Source organism: Pygoscelis adeliae, unplaced genomic scaffold (assembly GCF_000699105.1).
Source record: "Pygoscelis adeliae isolate BGI_AS28 unplaced genomic scaffold, ASM69910v1 Scaffold60, whole genome shotgun sequence".
In the NCBI taxonomy this organism is placed as follows: Eukaryota; Metazoa; Chordata; class Aves; order Sphenisciformes; family Spheniscidae; genus Pygoscelis; species Pygoscelis adeliae.
The window spans coordinates 327,583-347,796 of NW_008823954.1; the positions used below are offsets into that span (position 1 = coordinate 327,583).

Here is a 20,214-nt window from a genome sequence, read left to right on the forward strand (position 1 = left end):
AAGGGGAGAGGTGTAAGATATAACTCTTGATGCTCCCCAAATCCCTTAGCATTGTGTTCCCTTTAGATGTGCTCCTTCCTCTCTCACTTCTCCCCACCTCCCTTTCCACCCTGGTGAATCTCCTCTCCAGATGTGAGCGCTGATGTGGGTTGGGACAAAGTCTGGAGGTGGGGTGAGGATGCTTGTGCAGGAATGGGAGATTGCATCCAGTGTTGTGTGTGACGGGGAGCAGGGGGTCTCCCGGGGTCTCCCCGCTCCTTGTATGCTGCTGTTTTCCTACACCCACTCACTGCAACAGGTCCTGAAGGGACACTGGGTCGAGCTGGGCACTGGGACTGGGACAAAAGGGGCAGAGAGGTTCATCCAGGAAGGATGGTGTGAAAGGGCAGAGCTTCTTCCTGCTGGCTTAGCCCAGGTGGGAGCAACCAGCCTGGCCACAGCCCTGGGCTGCCCTTTTCCACCTGCTCAGCGCAGGTGTAACACTGGCAGCTGCAGCACTGGGCACCATCTGCCCTCATGGTGGACAGGAGCTGCAGCTCCGTTCCCCCAGCGTGGGCTTCTCCGGGAGGCACAGTCGAGGTATTTGCATGTTTTGCCTCTCCTGCAAGCACTTCATATTCTGGCTCAAGGGCTGAGGGTGTGAGAATGGCTCCAAAGCCGTCATTGCTGGGACCCTATGAGACCACTATCTTCTTCTTCTTCCTCATCTTCATCAGACCTGTCTTAGCTGACATCTTCATTGCTGATCTGGAGGAGGGAGTAAACAGCATGTTAATGACTTTCCTGGATGATGACAAAACATGTTTTTGTCTGCCAGTGGGGACGCAGAAAAATAACACAAAGGGAACTAGCTAGGTCAGAAATATGGGCAGAAAATAACATAATGATATTTGTCTTAGGAAAAATGCAAGCTAATGCATCTGGGGGCAATGTAATCTGAAACACGCGGTCTGAGGACCTGGTGAGGGGCGGGGAGGGGATGGCACATGCCATGAGACTGAGGTGTGACGGTAGATGGCATATCAGACATGGACTTGTAGCGTGACGGGGCCAGCAACAGAGACATCACGATGGCAGCTCGCCTCTGCGGCCGGCCCAGGCACCAGCCCTGCGGGAAGGCGGCGCTTGGCACATCATTATTGGCAGAGCATTGGTAGGCGAGAGGCAGCTTTCAGCACGGATCTGCACGGAACAACCACGCGGCTAGGGAGATTAATTTATGAGCAAGGATTAAGTGCTAAAGATGTGTAGCTTGGCTAAGTGGTGGTTTAAGCGAGAGGACATGACAGGAATCCACTCACGTGAAAGGTGCCTGCGTGCCCGAGGAGGAGGCATCGCTGTGAGCAGTGCAGACCAAAGGGGGTGGCAGGGAGCGAGAGGGGCAGGTTGGAAAGGGAAAACACTGGCTCTGGGGCAGAACCTCCCCATAGATGGGTCTGTTAGAGTGGGGAGTCATCCCCAAAAGGAGATTTTTGGGTGCCTGTTTATTTGGGACATCAAAAATGAAAATGTTTTGTTGAAAGAAAGAATGCATATTCTCTGGGGAGCAATGGGATGAGGCTGAGGTCCTCGGTAGCACTAACCTCTGGGTCTCAAACGCCCCACATAGTTAAGACCAGGCAATGATTTTCCACTGGTCTCCACAATATCTCCTTCAGGCTTGGCCGAAGGCTTCTTAGCAGCCTAAGCAGTTCCCTACTTTGCTGTGCCAGGGGTGGGGACCAGAGGCATGGCCAGGACGGGGCTATCCCAGCCACGCGAGGGCGCGGTGATGTCGTGGACATCGGCTGTGATGATAAGGGTGGGAGAGTCCAGGAGATCTGGGCTTGCTCTTCCTACAGCTGTGGGGTGCTGTCTGCGGTACGGGTTGAAGGCAGGGTATTGCTGAGGCTTCAGGACAGGTAGTTTGTTTACCTTTATTTCATCCTGTGCTGACCACACTGCTCCTTCCCCTGCTCAATGGGATGGGGGAATTTCTTCTGCTCCCTGTCCCGAGCAGGAGGAGGGATCCAAAATCACCAGGGTGGAAAGGGAGAGGCTGTCAAGCTCCTGAGCAAATCTGGCAGAGGTTAATAACGTGTGGAGATAAGGCACAGCAATCACCCAGCGTGCAGCTGAAAGGCAACAGCTTGTGAGCATTTGACCAGGCAGGGCAGCCGGGAGACCCTGGCTCTGGTGCAGGCCATGGATGGTGTGTTTCAGGGGCGCGTGGGCACACTGGCACCTGTGAGTGATGGATTCGGGCGCCATTTGAAATGCTTTCTGCTGGGTTCTGCCACGTCCCGTTGGATTAGGAGGTGCTGAGATGATGGAGATGTAAAAGCTCCTCTTTCAAATTAGCTGCTAATAAAAGTGACCCTGTTCCTTACCGATACTCATACACCTCCATGCACATACAGGCAGACAAAACCAGGTACTGCCTCACATGAACAGGCAGAGAAACACGCTGATGCCAGATGAATATAAACACAGAGGAAGCCGTGTACCACTAATTATATTGTACCACTGCAAATGCTCAAAATATGAAACCTGTGTGACTGACACATCCCCACAGCCAGATGCATGTATCAAAGATAACACACAACCGGCGCTTGCCATTTATAGCAACAAACAAACGCGGGCTCACAACCGTGTACAACAGACGACCCTGGGAGGCACACGTGCACACGCAGCTACCAAATGGGGTCACCTACACGCATTCATAAATATGCCATGCAGTCAGAGATGTCCTTAAATAAGTCCAGGTTTGTGTGAAGCCGGCCACAAGAGCCGTGCCCCAAGATGCTTGTCAACTTTTGGATGGACGTTTGGAGATGATAAATAAATATGTGCTCCACAGGTGCTGCTCTGATTGATGGGGCTGTCTTGCCCTCCCCTGAGACGCTAGCTGGAGGTTGTTATTTTTGTCCCTCTTCTGCAAGGGTGCTGTGGGGTCTTAGCAGGACAGAGCGGCTGGGGGGGGTGCTGCCCCCTCCGCTAGCTGGAGGTTGTTATTTTTGTCCCTCTTCTGCAAGGGTGCTGTGGGGTCTTAGCAGGACAGAGCGGCTGCTGTGGTTCCTGCCACTTCTGGGTAACAGGTGAATGACCGTGATGGATGATCTGTAAAGGACTTGTGTCCCCTCAGGATGGGAGGTGCTGTATACATGTAAGGCTGCTCTTAAAGAAAATGTACTCTGCACTTTCATCTCGCTGCCTGTTGCCTGTGCGAGCAGTGTGCAGGGAGGAAGGAACAGCCCTGGGACACCGTGGGCTGGTGAGGGATACGGGGTTAAGGACGGTGGTGGGGAAGGTGAACTCCGGACGCTCCGGAGCGGGAGGGGAGGCATCCAGACATCCTGCTGGGCTGTGGGTGGATCGCCTCCAGCACTGGGATGGTGCTCTGGGGACCTCTCTCTGGTATTTCCCTCTCCTGTCTGGCTGCAAAAGGCTCTTTCACTGGCAAATGCAATAGTCTCCCCTAATCTGTCTGCACCCTAGAGGTTTTCAGGAAAGGTCTGCATGAGCATCGCAAATGTCCCATCAGCCCTCCCTCACCCTCAGTCCCTGACAGCCCCTCTCTGCCCAAACCCTTGCCAAGGAGGGGTGGCGAGGAGCCAGGAGACTGCTTCAGCTGGGGCGTGATGCCTGCAGGACACCTTGGGCTGGCTTGCTCATGGCACTTTGGTCGACTGTGACGTGCCTGGCAGGTTGTGGCATTAACAGCCCCGGGATGCCAGTTGCAGCCCTGGAGGGGAGCATGTCTCAGTAGAGACCTCTCTGAGCAGCGCATGCCAGGAGGTGACATCGGCCTTTGGGGACAGACACCCCCAATCTGAAGCACTTCCCCTGAATCGTGACATCTCCCCTTTTTTCTCCCAAGCAGTCTCCCCTGCTCATTAAGTCCACCACTTCCCTTGCTGTTTCAGAGCATCCTTCTCTCTTCTCAAGTTGCGCCAGGGGAGGTTTAGATTGGACGTGAGGAAAAATTTCTTTACTAGAAGAGTGGTTAAACATTGGAACAGGCTGCCCAGGGAAGTGGTGGAGTCACCATCCCTGGAAGTATTTAAAAGATGTGTAGATGCGGCACTTAGGGACATGGTTTAGTGGGCATTGTGGTGTTGGATTGACAGTTGGACTCGATGATCTTAGAGGTCTTTTCCAACCTTAATGATTCTATGATTCTTCCCCAGCAGAGTCCAGCAGGACCAGGTGCTTTCTCTGAAGCAGGGAAGGGCTGAGCCAGAGGCTGGCAGCTTCTCCCATGCCTGCCAAGTCAATGAGCTCCCTGCCAGCACATGTCTGGGGCAGGTGTGTGTGTCAGATACAGGACCAGCAGGGGCTCAGCTTGGGATGGGGGTGGTTTTAAATGCCCCTCAGGGACGGATGGTGGGAGGAAGAGTGCAGACCTGAGACCTGGCTCCGGGGAAGGCTTTGGTGCAGGCTGTGCAGGGAGAGAAGCAGGAGGAGCTGCCAGGCCACAAATACCTTCCCTTCCCCTGGGAGGGAAGTGGAGTGGGTGTAGCATCACTCCAGTGGTATGCAACTTTTGCAGGGGAATGTTTTTGTGCATTTGGGGCCATTTGGCCAGAAGAGAAAAGTCAGGGGTGGGGAGGATTTGATTTTCACTGATGGGTCTGGACTGCCACCGCCAGCTGGGGATAGGCTTGCCTTAGCAAAAGGTTGAGTGGGAAGAATGCGCATCTGGCCACCTCACAACCATCTGATTGTTCTCTTGTATTGCCCTTGTCACAGTAAGCAGCACTTGCACAAGGGGAGGTTAGAGGCATCCCGAAGGTGAGTTCTGGAGCCTTGTAATCCTGTCTGGTCTTACTATTACTGTCTTTTATCTGGATAGGAACCCTCTCTGTTGATGCACGTTTTTCTGTGTATGCAGATGTGTGCGTGTGCCAAACTCATTCCTCTTGGTCATTTTGATTTAAATAGGGCCCCTCCTGGGTTGAAATACTGTAGCAGGCTCACTCCAACCAAGTTACACAGCAATGCTACAGCATGGGAAGGCCAGTAATTGCAATCCCAGAGAAAATATCAGCATTGCATGAGTTGCAGCCTGGCCAAAATAGTGGAAGTACCTGATTCCAACCCCCACATCTGAGCTGCTAGTGGTGAGGACCCTGGATCTGTCTCTGGCAGGAAAACCACTCCCTTCCCCTTTGAAATTGAGATGGGAGGACTGACTCTGTGTAAAGAGCTCGGAAGTGCCCCACTGCTTCGGTTTCCCCTCTCCCTCTTTTGACACAGCATATTAATCCTGCTTAATGTGGGAAATACGCCGTGATGACAGCCTTGGGGCTGGTTTGGGTGGCAGAGCAGGATTTAATCTCAGGAAGGACAGGGGTATTACTCACATCTCCAGTGGGGCAGCTGTCATTCAAGGACTGTATTTAGCTTCAGGACTCCCAAAGGGATTCACCTGGCTCTGTGTCTGTATGATCCCTAATGAGTCACTCCGGACTGCACAAATTGGAGCAATAAACTGCCCGTGGGGCAGCCACTACCCGATTTGTGCACGTGTGTTTGACATGGGCAGAGCTGCATCCCAAATCCCAGCTGCATCTGGCAGTGCTGAGATCGAGAAGAGGCCCTGAACATTCGCTTGGAGGGAAAGCAGGGAAATGCTGATGAGGTTGTTTCTCCCATCCATTTGCTCAGTTGTGTTGTTAATTATGAAGCTTTCTACGCTGCAGTTTGGAATTGTCATGCTCTCATCAGCGTGGATGCTCTGAGCACTGTAATAAGTCATTCCTCCTGGCTGTCCCTGCTAAACTTTCTCTTCTGTGTTGTTAATGGGAAAGAAGCTGGGCTCAGTCACTGCATGTTAATAGCCTGCAAGGGAGCCAGCTCAGAGCAGGCAACGGGGAGCTGGTAGGAATAGGGAATGGAAAAGGTGGTACAAGGAGTTGCATGGGTGCTTAGAGTTAAAAACCTGGTGAAAGTGAAAACAGAGGTGCTGGATGGTGGGAAGGATATGCTGCCACTTTTGTCACAGGGGTTAAAAACTTACTAACAGCATCCCAAAGCCAGTCAGGAGACACAATACCTGTTTCTTTCAAATAGCTGCAGGCCTTTGGGGTAATGAATTTGAAGAGTCTCGGTGCTATCCCCTAAGGGACACTATGTCCGCTTTCTAAACCTCTGCGCTTGCTGCTCTTTGTTCTGACAAATACCAAACCTCAAAAAAAAAGCAAAGCTTTGGATCAAAGTTGGTGTTGGAAGCAGAGGGCTGAGAGAAAAGGGTGGATAGGCAGAGCTTGCAGGGTCTTAACTGGGGATAACGGGGGACTGCCGCCCAAGGTGGAAAGGCTGGCCGGACCTGGCAGATGAGTGCTGAGGAGAGCACTGGAGATCATGGATCCAGCAGTGTGGGTATCAAACGAGTCTCGGGCTGAAACATCAAGGGTGCAGCATGCCAAGGCAGAGCAGCATCAGCAGAGATGTGCGTGGGCTTCATGCTCCTAAAGTGAAGAGGACTGAGGCAAGTGCCTGGGAGGATAACCTATGGCCAGGACGTGAGGAGACAAGGTCTGTGCCATGGATCTTGGTGACAGACACATCCTTTCCTGCTGCTGATCGGCCCTTTTTGTATTGCAGTGTTTCTGAGGGCTCTTGTGTTGCTTTTAAACCTGTACTGGTAGCACGGGCACTTCAAACGCTTGAGCATGCCAACAAGGTGAAAGGAAGAAAGCGCCCATCAGGCCACCATCGGGCAGTCCTTGGACAAGCTCTCTTTCCTAAGAGCATCGCTGTAACACCTCTCCAAAGCCAGACCTTGGAGTTTATTTCATTTCCCTCACTGACAAGCCACTTCCACTGTGCTATTTAATGGACAACATTTGGCTTTGTGTTTTCGCAGAACAAGGCCACCGTTAAGTGCACCCAGCCAGCAAAGTGATGTTCTTTAGCAAAAGCATGGTGCTCTGTAGTACTTGGGTGCCACCAAGCGTAAGACCTGCTCTGCTCTTCCTATGTCCACCTGCACTCTTTGACCATTCTGCTTAGTTGAATAACTTTTGCAACCTGTCTTCATGGTGCTTCCACTGCCTCGGCAAAGGAGAGCTCCACAAGCTTCAGTAAAGGGTGCTTAATATTTAATCCCACTTCTAGTTTGCGTTACAGCTCCCTGTTTGAATGAGTGACTGTTGTGTATGGGTTTGACATGCATTTGCCAGTGTCGGTGTGAAGGAATCTGCCCAACAAGTGGTGTGGCACGAGGCCAGCCCAGTGTGTCCCTGGGTGAGAGAAGACATGCCTGGGGCAGCAGAGCTGAACCTGGGGTTGGCAGGACTGTGTGAGGGACAGGGTGGCTATTTTGTGTTAGGTTGGGTCCACGCCGCTCCAAAGTGCAGTGCTCTGTTAAGGTGCTCAGGCTGGCTCCAGAAGAGTTGGCACCATCACGTGAGATGGTGCAGCACTGCGCCAGCGTGTCTCAGGGGCTACAGGGATGATTTAAATAGTTAGTGATGGAAAGGACTAGCCAGAAGAGTCTTGGTGGAGAAAGGGACTGGCAGAAAAGAGAAATATTGGCAGAAGCTGTCCCACTCCCACTGCTGGCATAGAGAAAGAGCCATGCTGCACCGCTGGGGCTAAACCAGAGAGTTTTGCTTAAAATTGCTTCCCCACAAAGCATGACCATGGTTTATCATTGTCAGAACCATCAGTCCTGTGGCTCTCCCCTGCTCCGAACTCACTGGAAGAGCATGGGCGTGCTGAGCTCTGGCTGCTGATTCCTCACATGGGTTTCATTTCTCTTTCTCCCCTCCTCTCCAGGGGTTCTCGCTTGTGGCTGGCATGGCAGAGTACGTCCCCCAGCCTCCCTCCACCTGGCCTGCGGGCCCACAGCCCCCTCACGCCTCCACCGTCTGCCCGCTGGAACCCGTGGATCTGGGGGTCTCGGAGCAGCAAACGCTGCCGGAGCAGCCACCATCCTCCCCAGAGCTGGGTGAGGACGAGGAAGTCACCTCCCCGACGGACCCCGATGTCCCCTACCCTGACTTGGCCCCGGTTGTCTTCTTCTGCTTGAAGCAGACCACCAGCCCACGGAACTGGTGCATCAAAATGGTGTGCAACCCATATCCTTTCTGAGCTGCCCCTTCTCCCTCCCCGCCTCTCGCTCCCTCCTGCCTCATCCCTCCTCTCTCCCTGCCCTCCCGGGGCACCTGGCAGGTAAGAAATGAAGTTTCCTACATATTTAATGAACTGCTTTGTTCCTCGCTTGCATTCAAACAGAACCTCAGCTGTTTTAGTGTGTGATCAAAAGAAGCTGATTATGGAAGAGGGTACTTCAGAGGGAGCTGCTGACAGCCCCAGTCACAGGGGGCTGGGTGAAGGGAGAGGTGAGGTATTTTAGAAAGGCCTGTGCTTCCCCTTCCCGACTCCCTTTTCACCTCTGCCTTGGGACAGAGCGGGTTGCTAGCCCAGGAGCTTGTTGGTAGGCTACCATGAATGGTAGAGGTGTCTCCTCCCTCTGAGCGTACAGGCTTTAGTGAAAGCTCATCTTGCCCTTGGCGAGGGAAGCACCACTCCTGGGCCTTGACTGCAAGGATACCTAGGTGACCCCTTGCCTTTCCAGCAGGCACACGTTGCTGTCCTGCCGATGTCTTGCTGTGATGCCTAGGCAGGAATGAATGGGAAAATCTGTTCAGAGTTTAATGCTGAGCCTCACGCCCTGGGGGACACCTCCGGGATGTGAGCATGTCCTTCCTTTGCACGGGAGGTCAACAATCACACATGTGTGTCACCATTCACACTCAGTGTCCTTGATTGCAAGGAGGCCCCTGCAACCCACCAGTGCAAATGACAACCACCTGCACAACTCATTAGCACTGAGGCTGCTAGGAAGCAACAGCCTCTGTGGCCCTGGAGCCTGGTGCAATATTAAAAAACAGGTGGAGGGCACTTGCTGCTCTTTGACTGCGGGACCCTTCAGATAGGGATGAAGTGGAGGTGATGATGAATCATCGGTGAGGTTGGTCTAAAGTTTTATTTGAACCTTTTTCTGGCTAGAAATCTCAAGTGATGGCACTTTGTCCCTGGAAGTTTCTTATTTCCTAGTTTGGTGGGTATTATCTATAAGGATGCTTGTTATGGTTTTGATGCATTGGCTTCTAGATTAAATCTGAGTGTCCGGGCACACAGCAGAGGCTCGCAAAACGTTTCTGAGTCTTTTCAGCTTCAAGAGCCAAACCCTGGGTGAAGTCTTGAGGTGCTGTCAGCAATAACAGATGACCTTAGATGGCTGATGAATCTGGAGATTCGTTTCAATTTCAAATGTAGGAAAAGGTTTGGGTTTCAGCTCTGAGCTCTTATCTTAAAGTTCAGAAGCTCTTAAGAAGGTGTTGCAGCCTCAAGCTTAGGTTATGACTGAGAACTTGTTGGAGGTTTAGATTTTCTGCTTTCCTTTCTGCTGGCTGCTCCTTAAAATTTTAAAACTTCGTATTGAATTATGCATTGCTTTTCAATCACTGCGTGTCTGCACTAGTTATGTCCTGGGAATCGTGTCCCAGCATGCGGTGACCTCAGAGTAAAGCATGAAAGATTCGTGTCTCAATGCAAAGGCTGGATTCAGAAAATGAGAGAAGAGTAGTAGCCTGGGTTTGGGATGAAGATTTGCTCTTGAATGGGGAAGGAGGTTGTGGGGGAAGAAGAGAAGTGCCTGTTCCTATTTCTGGCTAAAAAGTCAGTCAAAACAATCCTTCCAGTTTGGTACATAGCAAGGAGCTTGTTTTAAGGTGTTAGAGCTGTGTTATTCAAGGAGTTTGGCAGTATATGCCCATTTTAGTATTTAAATGTTACTTTTGTTTTAACTCTCAGACACGTGTGATATTTGACTCTGAAAAGGACTTTTTCATAGTAGAAGCTATAGAAGGAAGGAAAAAGCCTCATGCAGTCACCTGTTGATGACATTACACCTGACTACATGTGACATGGGGTGAAGGGCAATGGTGGGGCTGCTGGAAACCTTTTGAAAGGGTTGTTTCAGACCTGTGATTTCAGCTCAGCTGTGTGAAGTTAGGAGATTATTTGAAAGGCAGAGACTGAGTGGAGAGGATTAATCTCGTCCTTTGATTCCCCCCCATCCCTGTGGTCCTCATTTTGAATGGATCATGCAGTAAGTAGTTCCCATAATTTTTTTCAAATGAGGGATTTTTTTTCTGCACCCTGAAGGTTTCTTGCAGCTTCTTGGCATCACATTCTTTTTTCTTTTTGATAGCACCATAGGAATGGTACAGTTCCGTGGCGTGGTGGCAGATCACTCACTGTGGTCTCATCCCTGGCTGGGAATGAGTCCCTTTGTAAGGGATGCTTCTATGAAAGTCAAATCGTGTCTTCTAAGAATTTATATGCTAGCCTGCTTTTTCCCTGTCTGAAGTTTTTCATCCCTGTTATATTGGGCTATTGGGTCTCCAGCACGCTTGTGCCAAGCAGGGGCAGGCTGAATCACTGTCACAGGGCAGCACCTGGCCTTTCCTGAAGATTCAGCAAAAAAGATAGGGCATTAATTAAAAGCCCATTAATCTTCTCATTGACTTTCTACTAGGCCAGAGCTTCGTGATCATTGTTATGGAAGTACTGTCAATGAGACTTAAAATGGAAGGTCTGATTGTTAAGGACTATGTAGCAATTTTTGTAAGCACAAGGTCGTCAACCACCAAATTTCAATTTGGGTAATTGCATTCTACCTACTTAAATCCCCTTCCCCTGAAGATTATTTTTCCTTCCATCAGCAGGCCTGCAATTTTGTTATGTGCTATTAAACAACTGCCATATTCCTTTGCTGCACTGCAGTAAGAGGAGAAAGAACCACTTTTATCCCTGCTTTAAAATCACTTCTGGATGCATATTAGCGTATAAATGCATAATGCTGTTATTGCAAAAATTGTAGACCCTAACTCCCTTTTAAGATAGGGACTATGTTCCATGTGAAACTCATGGTGTTTGTCCCCAAAGGGAGTATTTACTGTGCTTTTTGCCGTTGTGCTGTATGGCGAAAAGGAGCCCGATGCTTTTAAGTTAGGTGATTACCTGTTTCTGGCGTGGCTTTACATAAAGTGCGAATGAATGCTTGAAATTGCCCTAGTTTATTGGTGAGCAGATTTTTTTTTTTAATCCCAATTAACCTTGTTAGATACAGGTAACTGCTGTGTAACCAGCTGGGTACGTAATGCCGTGCACACCTGGAGTCTGGCTTGGCTCCTGTTAAGTGTGTCTGTCAGAAAGGAGTCCGGTGTGATGCAGCACATGAGCAACCTGCCAAACAGTTTGTTTAAATTGATTTCTGTTTCGATGAACAGGCAGAAGGATGGCTGCTCAGAGTTGCAGACCGTGGGGTTGTTGCAGCTACAATGTTAGCACAGTCAATATTTGAGATATGGTTATGAGAGAGGCTGTTAAGATTTTTTTTTTCCTTTTATAAAACCTAAACTCCATGTCAAATAGGATTTCAAGTTGAGCTCAGAGGGGAAATAGGGTCAAGTGTGAAAACATGTTTCCAAAACAACCACGTAGCATTCATCTTATGAATTTATAAAGTGTTTGGGACTAAATAAAGGGCATAGCACATGGCGCCGTACAAATGGATCCTGATGCACTTTGCAAATTATGAGAAGATTGAGAGAGATGTCTGGATGTCTGCATCGCTGTTTGACTCCTTGGGGTTCCGTAAAGACTTTACACTTCATCCGTCCCTAGGGTCAAACACAATAGATTTAGTTTGTCCTTTGAGCCTTTCTTTAAAAGAAACTCTTTCCAGGAGGCCCAGACCTCCCTTTGCTGTTGTATCTGTAATATTGACACGACAGCGAGAGCAAGAGTGAAGTGTGCCATTAAAAAAAGTCAATGCTAAAACTGTAGCAGTAACGAGATAGGCTCTGGAGTTCACTACTCCGTCATTTTCTTGCTTTTTGTTATATACCAGACCCCTTGCCTCATTTGTGAAGTGTTGGCCATTTGAGCTTCTGTTTTGCTCTCAGGCAGTAAAGTGTTGGGTTTCCAGTTGATTTCAGAGGTGTAGGAGCAGAGAGTCAGGTCCCAGTTGTGTAAAGGCTTATACACGCACTTAATTTTTAGTACCAGGAGCTGTGTTTTATAGTGTATAGAGCAGGGTGGCTTCCTGAAGCTAGTATGACTGCTTGTGTGTACTGAGGAGCTGCCTTATAGCTCATTAGCTTTAAAGATCTTCCAAGTAGGGGCTTTGCCATCGTACCTATCCCTGAAAGTCCTACCATGCTTCTGGGGGTACCTTTCTCGTGACTTGTACTAGCAGCTGTATTATCTTGGGCTATGTGCTTGGTGCACAAGGAATCAGGACTGGCCTTGGGCATATTGATGGGGAACTGGGAAAACCTACAGATTTATTCCCTACCTCCTCCCTGCCTGGTGCCACAGATATCATCATTTATGTGCGAGCCAACTGAGTGTAGGATGGTTGTCAATGGCAATAGTGGCGTTTCATGCTGGCACTGCCCTATGTGAGTGGAGTGGAGAATCAAATGCTGGAGGAGCAAAGAAAATGATGTGTGGGTGGACCGGTAATTCATACATCTCTTAGCGATGTTGAGCAGGTGATGCCATGGTGCATGGGAACTCTGTGCTGCCAAACCCACCGTTTTTCAGGTGACACACGTGGCCGAGGGGCCGACAAATCTTTTGCTTATTAATAAGCTTTGGGTGAATAGATGTGTTAATATATTACACCCTGGTCAAATACCAGTTTGGGCAATTTGTTTTTGTGTGAGTGAAATTTTATGTGCAGATTCTGTAGTATGTTGTACTTGTTTCTGCCTTAAGCTGTTGCCTTGTGTACTGTCAAACCCCGGATGCAGTCTTCATAACAACTGGATGTAGTTAATTAATAAGCAAACACCAGCTGCAAATTTATTGCAAGTCTTGTAATAGTTGATGTCTGTCTTAAGGCCTGAGCTCCTGTAATCCTCTGATGAGGTTTATTTTTCTTTTTACATGTGTACATTTATTTGTGTGTGTGTATATAAATTAGAAAAAAAAAAAAAGGTTCCTGCCTCTCTAGAAGGTAGAAAAAAACTTAGAAATGTGACCAGAAGGCATAATAATACATCAAAAATTGAGTGGCTTATGAATTTTAAGCAGCAGTCATCATTCTTGAGGACCTAGGGATCATGGCTTTCCACTCTTGGGGTCAGCAGTATGAGCTTTTATGTGCATATCTGGAAAACACTAAAATGCATATGTTATTCCTGCTTCTCCATTTTAAAGACAGATCTCTCCTGTCTCTCTTTGCAAATCTAGCTCAGAAGACGGGTGAAGAGTCTGGGACTTATCTGAGGACTTGTGGTATCTTTGTATCGTTCTAGGTAATCAGGCGATGTTGCTGCTGTGCCCCTTAGGAATGGATTGACTTCTGTTGGTTACACAGCTCTGTAGACCTCCTTCCAGCCAACAGATGCATCTGTATACCCAAGATCCAACAAGTGCAAGATGATGATTTTTTTCTGCAAGAGGTTATCTAACCTCTCTGCACTCCACATGGTTCTAAATCAACTTTATAGTCGCTCCTGTCGCATGGGAAACTGAGCTGATCCAGAGCTCTCCAGTGGACGTGTGGTGTCGGTGGCATTGGTGTTCCCCTGGGCGTGTGCCGAATGCTTTTCAAGCTTTAAAAGGGGGCAAGTCTGCTTTAGATCCTGTTGGGTTTTCTGCCACTCTGCCAGGCTCCCTACTGGTGGAATGAAGTTTGCTATTAGCAGATACGGGTGACTTTTTTAATAAGCCAATTGTCCATAAACTTGATGAATTTTTGAAGGCAATGCATGCACTGGGCCAACATGGCTACCTCCCCAGGACCAATCTATCCTCAGCTACTCTCCTCCCCTTCTCTGTTAACAATATGGGCTTTAAAAACAGTTGTTTCCTAGGCTTGTGAACTGACCCTTAATTTCCCTGTTAATTCTTCTCTTGGGAAGATGGATGGGCTTCACCCCGTCTAACTCTACCTGTCTGAAAACCAGGCATCCAGGCTCTTTCCATAGATATTTGACAGACTGCCATCTGTAGCAGGAAATTCGACACGCTTAACTTAACACCTCCCTTCAGAGGGCAAAGTCGCTCTCTGGAGGTGCCTATTTTTCCTGTTCACTAAAGAGGGAGTTTCTGGGTAGCAGGCTGCAGGGATTGCTGGCTAGCATCCTGGACTGCCTTTAGGATTGCTATGCTGTTTGGTTCCTCAGATGCTATGGAGGGAGGCAAAGGGGAATGCAGGGAGCAGGTTTGGTTTTGGAAATGGTGCAGTCTGAACGTTTTAGTGCTTCCATAATGAAATATCAGGCAATCGTAGTTTTGTGGGGGGAGGGAAAAGCACCCCATCTGCCTGGACTCTGGATTGGGAAAAAGTAGTTCTGTACATTCCAGCTTCTTTCCTGGGATAGAAACCCGGTTTCCCAGTTGTGGTTGGTAGGCAGAGGCAGCTGGCAGGGGGGAGCATGATAGTGCTCAGGACTTGCACAAGTGGTTGGGAAGGAAGCTGCCTCTGCAAAACTAGTGACAAGGGAGTGTCATTAGTGTGGGTCGTTTGATGTGCAAGTTTAGAGGGATCGTTTGCAGTCAGACATGGTGTAAATGGAATTTAAACTCGTGCACTGTCATTAGTAGCACGCAAGGGATGGATATGTTTGAAGGGGATTTGCATGCTTGTGATCTGTAAGAAATTGACTGGGTTGTGTGTATGTGAGATGTACGCAATTCCAGGCAAGTGGGCAGATGTAAAGGGATGAGGTCTAAATTTGGCTGGCTTGCAAGCTGGCCCTGTATATCTAAGCACAAATGCTGAGGCAGGATATCTCGTTGCCTTCCATCCCTTTAGCTTATTCTCTGGAGGTTTTTTATATTGAGAAGTCAAAGACCACGGTTTGGAAATGAAGCAGGACAACAGCACAAACAAAACCAGAGCTCTGACTGTCTGAAGCTTTAATATCCGTAGGGTCTAACAAAATCAGAAATAAGGCTGAAAATTCTTAGTGCATCCCTACTGTCTTCATGCAAAACTCTGAGCATTTTCGCTGTTACTGAAGGATAGATTCCTACTGTTGGAGGAAGGGCTAACTGCAAAATATTGAGAGGAGACTATGGCTTAGGAGAGGGGTGGGGTTTTTTTTTGTTTTGTTTTGTTTTTTACTGTGTGTATGTTGTACTGCCCTGTTTCCCCAATATGTGCCAAAAGCAATAAAAGACCTGCTAATGCTCCATGCCCTGGTGCTTCAGGAAAGTGGGGCTAGGACTCTTGCTGCAACAGCTTTTTGTGAGGTATCTCAGTATGTTCCCTGGATTTCTGGTCAATGAATGTGGAAGGTGTGGGGAAGCAGGCAGGAGAGAGTAGAGGATGCAAGTCACATCCTTGTCTGGTGTAAATCAGTGTTGTTCTGCTATACCTAGTGAAAACAGACCTATTTGCACCAGCTGTTGCTTGTCAGGCTACATTGGGAAGATTGGTCTGCTCTTGTACTACAACATATAGTACAGTGTTGTCCAGTGCAGACAGTGTGGTTTGTGCCAGCCTGGGGTGTTCCTGGTAGTGTCAGGCCAGAGGAGAGGGATGATGTGCTCTGCCCAGTGCGGGGATGGTAGCAGTGCCTGCTTTGGGGGACCTCCCCATCCCTCTGCAAAGTGTGTGGCTGAACCAAAACAAACGCTGAAAAACGCTTCTGGAGCATATTGTGTTTATTCACTGGAATATATTTTGCCTTGGAGATGAGAACCATTTACTCTCTGAAAAATGGTCAGTTTGCCTTTTTCAGCCTTCACGAACACTGGAGCAGGGCGTGTGAGGGAGCCGGAGGGGGCTCTTGGAGAAATAGAAAGGGCAATAAAAATACTCATTTTGAGTTTAAGACCTATAAAATACTCTCACCAGACCTCTAATTGCATGTTCTGTCATAACAATGTGAATTAAATAATGCAATTAACCACTAACAAATTGACCAGCTGCCTATCTGAGGACTTGACACTCTTCCCACCCCAGAGCATGGAGAAGGGCCTGCAGCCGGCTGAATTTGCTGTGTTGTGAGCGTAATACTTGACAGGAGCTGCTTCAGGTGAGGAATGGTTAACAGAGTTGCAGTTTTTCTGCAGCAAATGGCCTGCAGCTGGTCCCAGGATGGTTAAGAGGAAAGACTGTGTGAAAAACTTGGCCCATTTCAGACCTATGGAGAGAACAGGAGCAAAAAGTCTGCCAAGCTGTCAGCCTCTAAGCTGGGAAGATCTTTATAGTCCTAGAGAGACACTGTCTTTGGCAGGTAAAGGTGTAGGAAGGCTGCAGCCTGGTGTAAGATGGACCAGGCTCAAGTTTGGACTTTTGTCATGCGCTCACTTTGCCCACTGGTTGTGGTTGGCCCAGCACACTTGGGCCAGCCCCTTCCCTGAGTCCCTTGCATGTCTCCATGCCACCATCTCTCCTGTGCTTCACTGCCTGCCACGGGGCAGGGGCGAAGGAGGTCCTGTTTGAAGTGTGCTTCTCTGAAACGGGGTTTGCAACCTCTTGCTGGTGGGGGCAGCGGGAGGAGGGCTGACCAGTGGTGGGAAGTGCCACCAGGCTGTTAAAAGGGACGGATCTGGTTGGCGGGTTGAGCTTGCCCTGCTCTCCATCACAGCTGCTCCTTGGGCCATGGGTTTGCACTGTGCTGTCTCATGTCAGCCGTGCTCCTCCATCAGGGAGGGGATGCTGCTGGCTCCGCTGCCCTACCTGCCTCCCCTCCCTGAAGGGGTGCTCTGGGCTCCGCTGCTGCCATGAGCAGGGATCATTTCAGGAAAAGCTTCGGAGGAGGGGACAGGCTAGCCAAGGGGGATGGGTTTTATTCTGGCTGGAGAGGACAGCAGAGTTGTGACCAGCAGCTAGGGAAGGAGGCTGAGATGGCAGGGCTGAGATGAGCAAGGAAGGCAGATAAGAGTGCAGCTGGACTTGTAAAAGAAGAGATGAAGTGTGATTATGAAGATGTAAGGCAGAAACTGATGGGGAGTGATTAAGTGGAGGTTATCTAGGTTGGGAACAGCTACTCTGGCACCACGGTGCAAATCCCTGCTGAGCTTGGCAGGCATCTCAACAAATCCTTGTAATCAATGGTGTCAAAGGTGGCTGACAGATCTGAGAGAATCAGCACGAGTGCTTGATCTTTATTGACTGCCATCAAGGACAGGTGAAGTGAGTAAGGAGGTGGTGTGATGGTGGTGTAACCCTCCTGCTGGAAGGCCTGCATAGGCATTTGGATGGGTTGGCTGGTCTGGGGGCTTGAGTTGGAGTCCAGTGCTGTGCTTGTAACAGCTTTCACCTGCCCAGCCCTGACTGCAAGGTCAGCTGGTGGGGATGGGGATGGAGAGCTTAGCCTAACCTTCCTGCCTGAAGGATGCCTGTCCCTGCCTCCCTTTTCACCAGCTTTCTCCCTGCCTGTTGCATCAGCGCAGATCAGGGGATGGGATCAGCTCCCTCGGGCGGGATGGGGGATGCGCAAAGCTGTGATGTGGGTGACCATCTGTCCCCCAAGACAATGGTGCCATTTACACTTACGTACTGCAACTCATCCAGGAGGAAAGAGAAATCTGTCCTCGCTAATGATACGAAACCACACTCTTTGCTTATCCTTTCTTCCTTTAGTTTTCTCTCCCCCGGTCTCCCCTCATCATCGCCTACTGTGCTCGAGTCTATGAAAGCTGCCGTCACTCCCCCTCCTTGAGTGTGACTCGGAGCCACCGAGTCCCCCCGCACCCCCCAGCAGCCCCTCCTGTGACTAGCCACCCTGTCTCTCCCCTCTCCTTTCTCCATCTGTGGCAGTCTGTCATTTTTCCCTCTCCTTTTTTTTTTTTTCCTTCCCTCGCTGTCATTCCCGGGTTTTGCTGCTGGCAGCCTGTGTCTGTTGATTGCTGCCACCCTTAAATTGGCTCTCTCTGTAGAGTGCCCTTCTTATCCAGTATCGTAGACAGCAGGCTTCCTGGGGGGAATGGTCAGGAGCTAAAAGAAAGGTCTGAAGGTAGAATTTAAGCAGGGGGCATAATTCATTGGCTTAGTTAGAAGCAGGGAAAAGGCCAGGGCTCTGCAGAGATGTGTAGAGCTTACCTGTGAAAAAGGCGGGTTTCCCCTATCTGTGGGTACCACAGTGGAGGGACAGTATAGGGCTATGGGAGGTCAGGAAAGGGGGCAGAGTGGGGGGACAGAGTGAGGAATCAAGGTGAGAAGCGAGTGCGATGGGAAGTTAGGTGATCTTGGTGAGAGGCAAGGCTGGATGGATGGAAAGGTGGTGATATCTGAAGCTGTGACCCGAGCTTGGTGTCTGTGCTGTGGTGGCGGGGGGTTGTTGCCTCTTCACCCTCCTCATCCTCACAGGGTGCTTCCATCCCCATCTAGAGCATTATTCCCTGCCTAGGTCAGCACCTATCCCCCTGTGCCCTCCAACATGCAAGTGGTATCTCTGACATCCCCATCCCAAGGTGCCAGTGTGCAGGAGCGCTGTGCTGATTGCAGTAGAACTGCGATGGATGGTAGGGTACAAGGGGTGCACCCACCCTGGGAGCAGGGACAAGGCCCTGCTCTGTGGGGCAGGATGCTAGCAGGTGGGCATCCCCTGGACCACCTCAGGTGGGATTTGCTGCTGGAGCAGCTGTCCCTGGTCCCCTCTGGGAGGTAGCCAGCTCCCTGCTAATCCGTGCTCACCAGGGCTGGCTCTTGCAGGCAGATGCAGACAGATGTGAGCTGAGCATGCTGGCTGGGAGCTGTGTAGCTGTGGTCTCCTGGCCCTGTGCCCCAGCTTGGAAGCTGGGCAAGGTGCTCAAGGGTTTGCTTACAAAAGTTGAGCCAACCCTGCTGTCTCAGCCTTATTCCTGACCCCCAAACCTTTGTGAGAGCTGTTTCATCTTTACTTTAATAACTCAGTTTTGTTTATCGCTGCCTCCCCAGAGTAGCATAAATGCTGAAATACCACAAGGGCTTTCCGGTTGCTTGTAGCTTGAACTAACTGGATGTCTTGAGAGGCAGAGCGAGCCAAATGTACCTCTTGTAGGATTTCAGTTCTTAAAGTCACGGATGAAAAGGGCTAACATCAGTACAAATTCGTCCAGGAGAAAGCTGCTGAATCCAGTGCTTGTAATGCTAGCTATGAGATTTGCCTCAACAGGCAAGAAGAAGGGAAGGAATGGAAAGAAAACACAGGGTAAAATATTAACCTCCCTATTGAAACAGGCAGTTTGTAGCAAACAGCAGCTGTTCTGTTTCATGGCATGGAAGAGGCAGGAGCTCAAGATTTGAGGGCAGAGAAATATTTTCTTCCATGCAGAGGTTGATAGTCTCTCAAGTCAGAGATCTAAAATCTCTGCTTGCCTTCCAAGCTCTGCTTACTTGGGAGCACACTAAAACACCATGAAGGTGTGCTTGGCAAATCTGTCTTGCCCCATCATTCACACACCCCAAAAGGATGCTTCCTACATTTACCTGTAACCTGCATCCTGCTTCTCAGCCAAGAACCTGGCACTCTAGGGTGGCAATAAGTCCCCCTGTGAATACAATGTCCTTATTTTCTACAAAAGGTACTACAGATTATTTACCAGCCAGTTAGCAGGCATTGTTAACAAGCATAGTTATCAATAATTAAGCTAAAATATATTTGAGAAAAATATGCTTTGTGATGTATTAGAATTTCTATGTCATTGTTTGTTCTTGTTCACATATTTACCAACTCGTGATGTAATTTTTGCTTTGAGTAAGTCTCCTGGTTTTATGGGTGAATTTGGCAGACTCTGCTTTGTCCATATGTGAGGTTCAGGCCAGGCCTTGAAAGTGTTTGTGTCATAAGTGAATTATATTAAAAAAGACATGCTCATAGAAGTGCAACAGGAATAATATATTGCCTTTGTGGTACTGCCTGACGTTCAGTGCTGCTGGCCAACTGTGATATTTCTTAATGAAGGATGTTATTTTTTTCCCCTCAAGGCACAATTTTTGCTTGCTTTTTTCTTTCCCTGTGGCTCCTTTCTGATTAATTTCCTTGATGGAGTAGGATCCTTCCCTGGTTTGGAGTTTGTTCCTCTCTTCTCCATACTTCTTGACCCACTGCTTAGCAGCCTCTGTGTTGGCAACTGCTCTTGTCTTCCTATCTGGAGCCCCCTTTGGAAATGGGATTTTAGTGACTGGAGGGGGCCCTAGGTGGTAGCCCACTTGTTTTATACAGGAAAAGCCTTTGGACGCAGCCGTCTTCTCACTGTTTCCTT

General features: G+C 49.3%; 1 protein-coding gene across 1 annotated transcript in view; it reads left to right on the forward strand.

Annotated features, from left to right (window-relative positions):
- The first annotated feature begins 8,052 nt into the window (after nucleotides 1-8,052).
- Nucleotides 8,053-20,214, forward strand: part of CACNA1I (calcium channel, voltage-dependent, T type, alpha 1I subunit) — a 167,555-nt gene continuing 155,393 nt past the window's right edge. Inside the window, exon 1 of the mRNA XM_009322567.1 lies at nucleotides 8,053-8,066. Within this exon, the coding sequence (XP_009320842.1) occupies nucleotides 8,053-8,066 (14 nt within the window). The remainder of the gene's footprint in view (nucleotides 8,067-20,214) is intronic.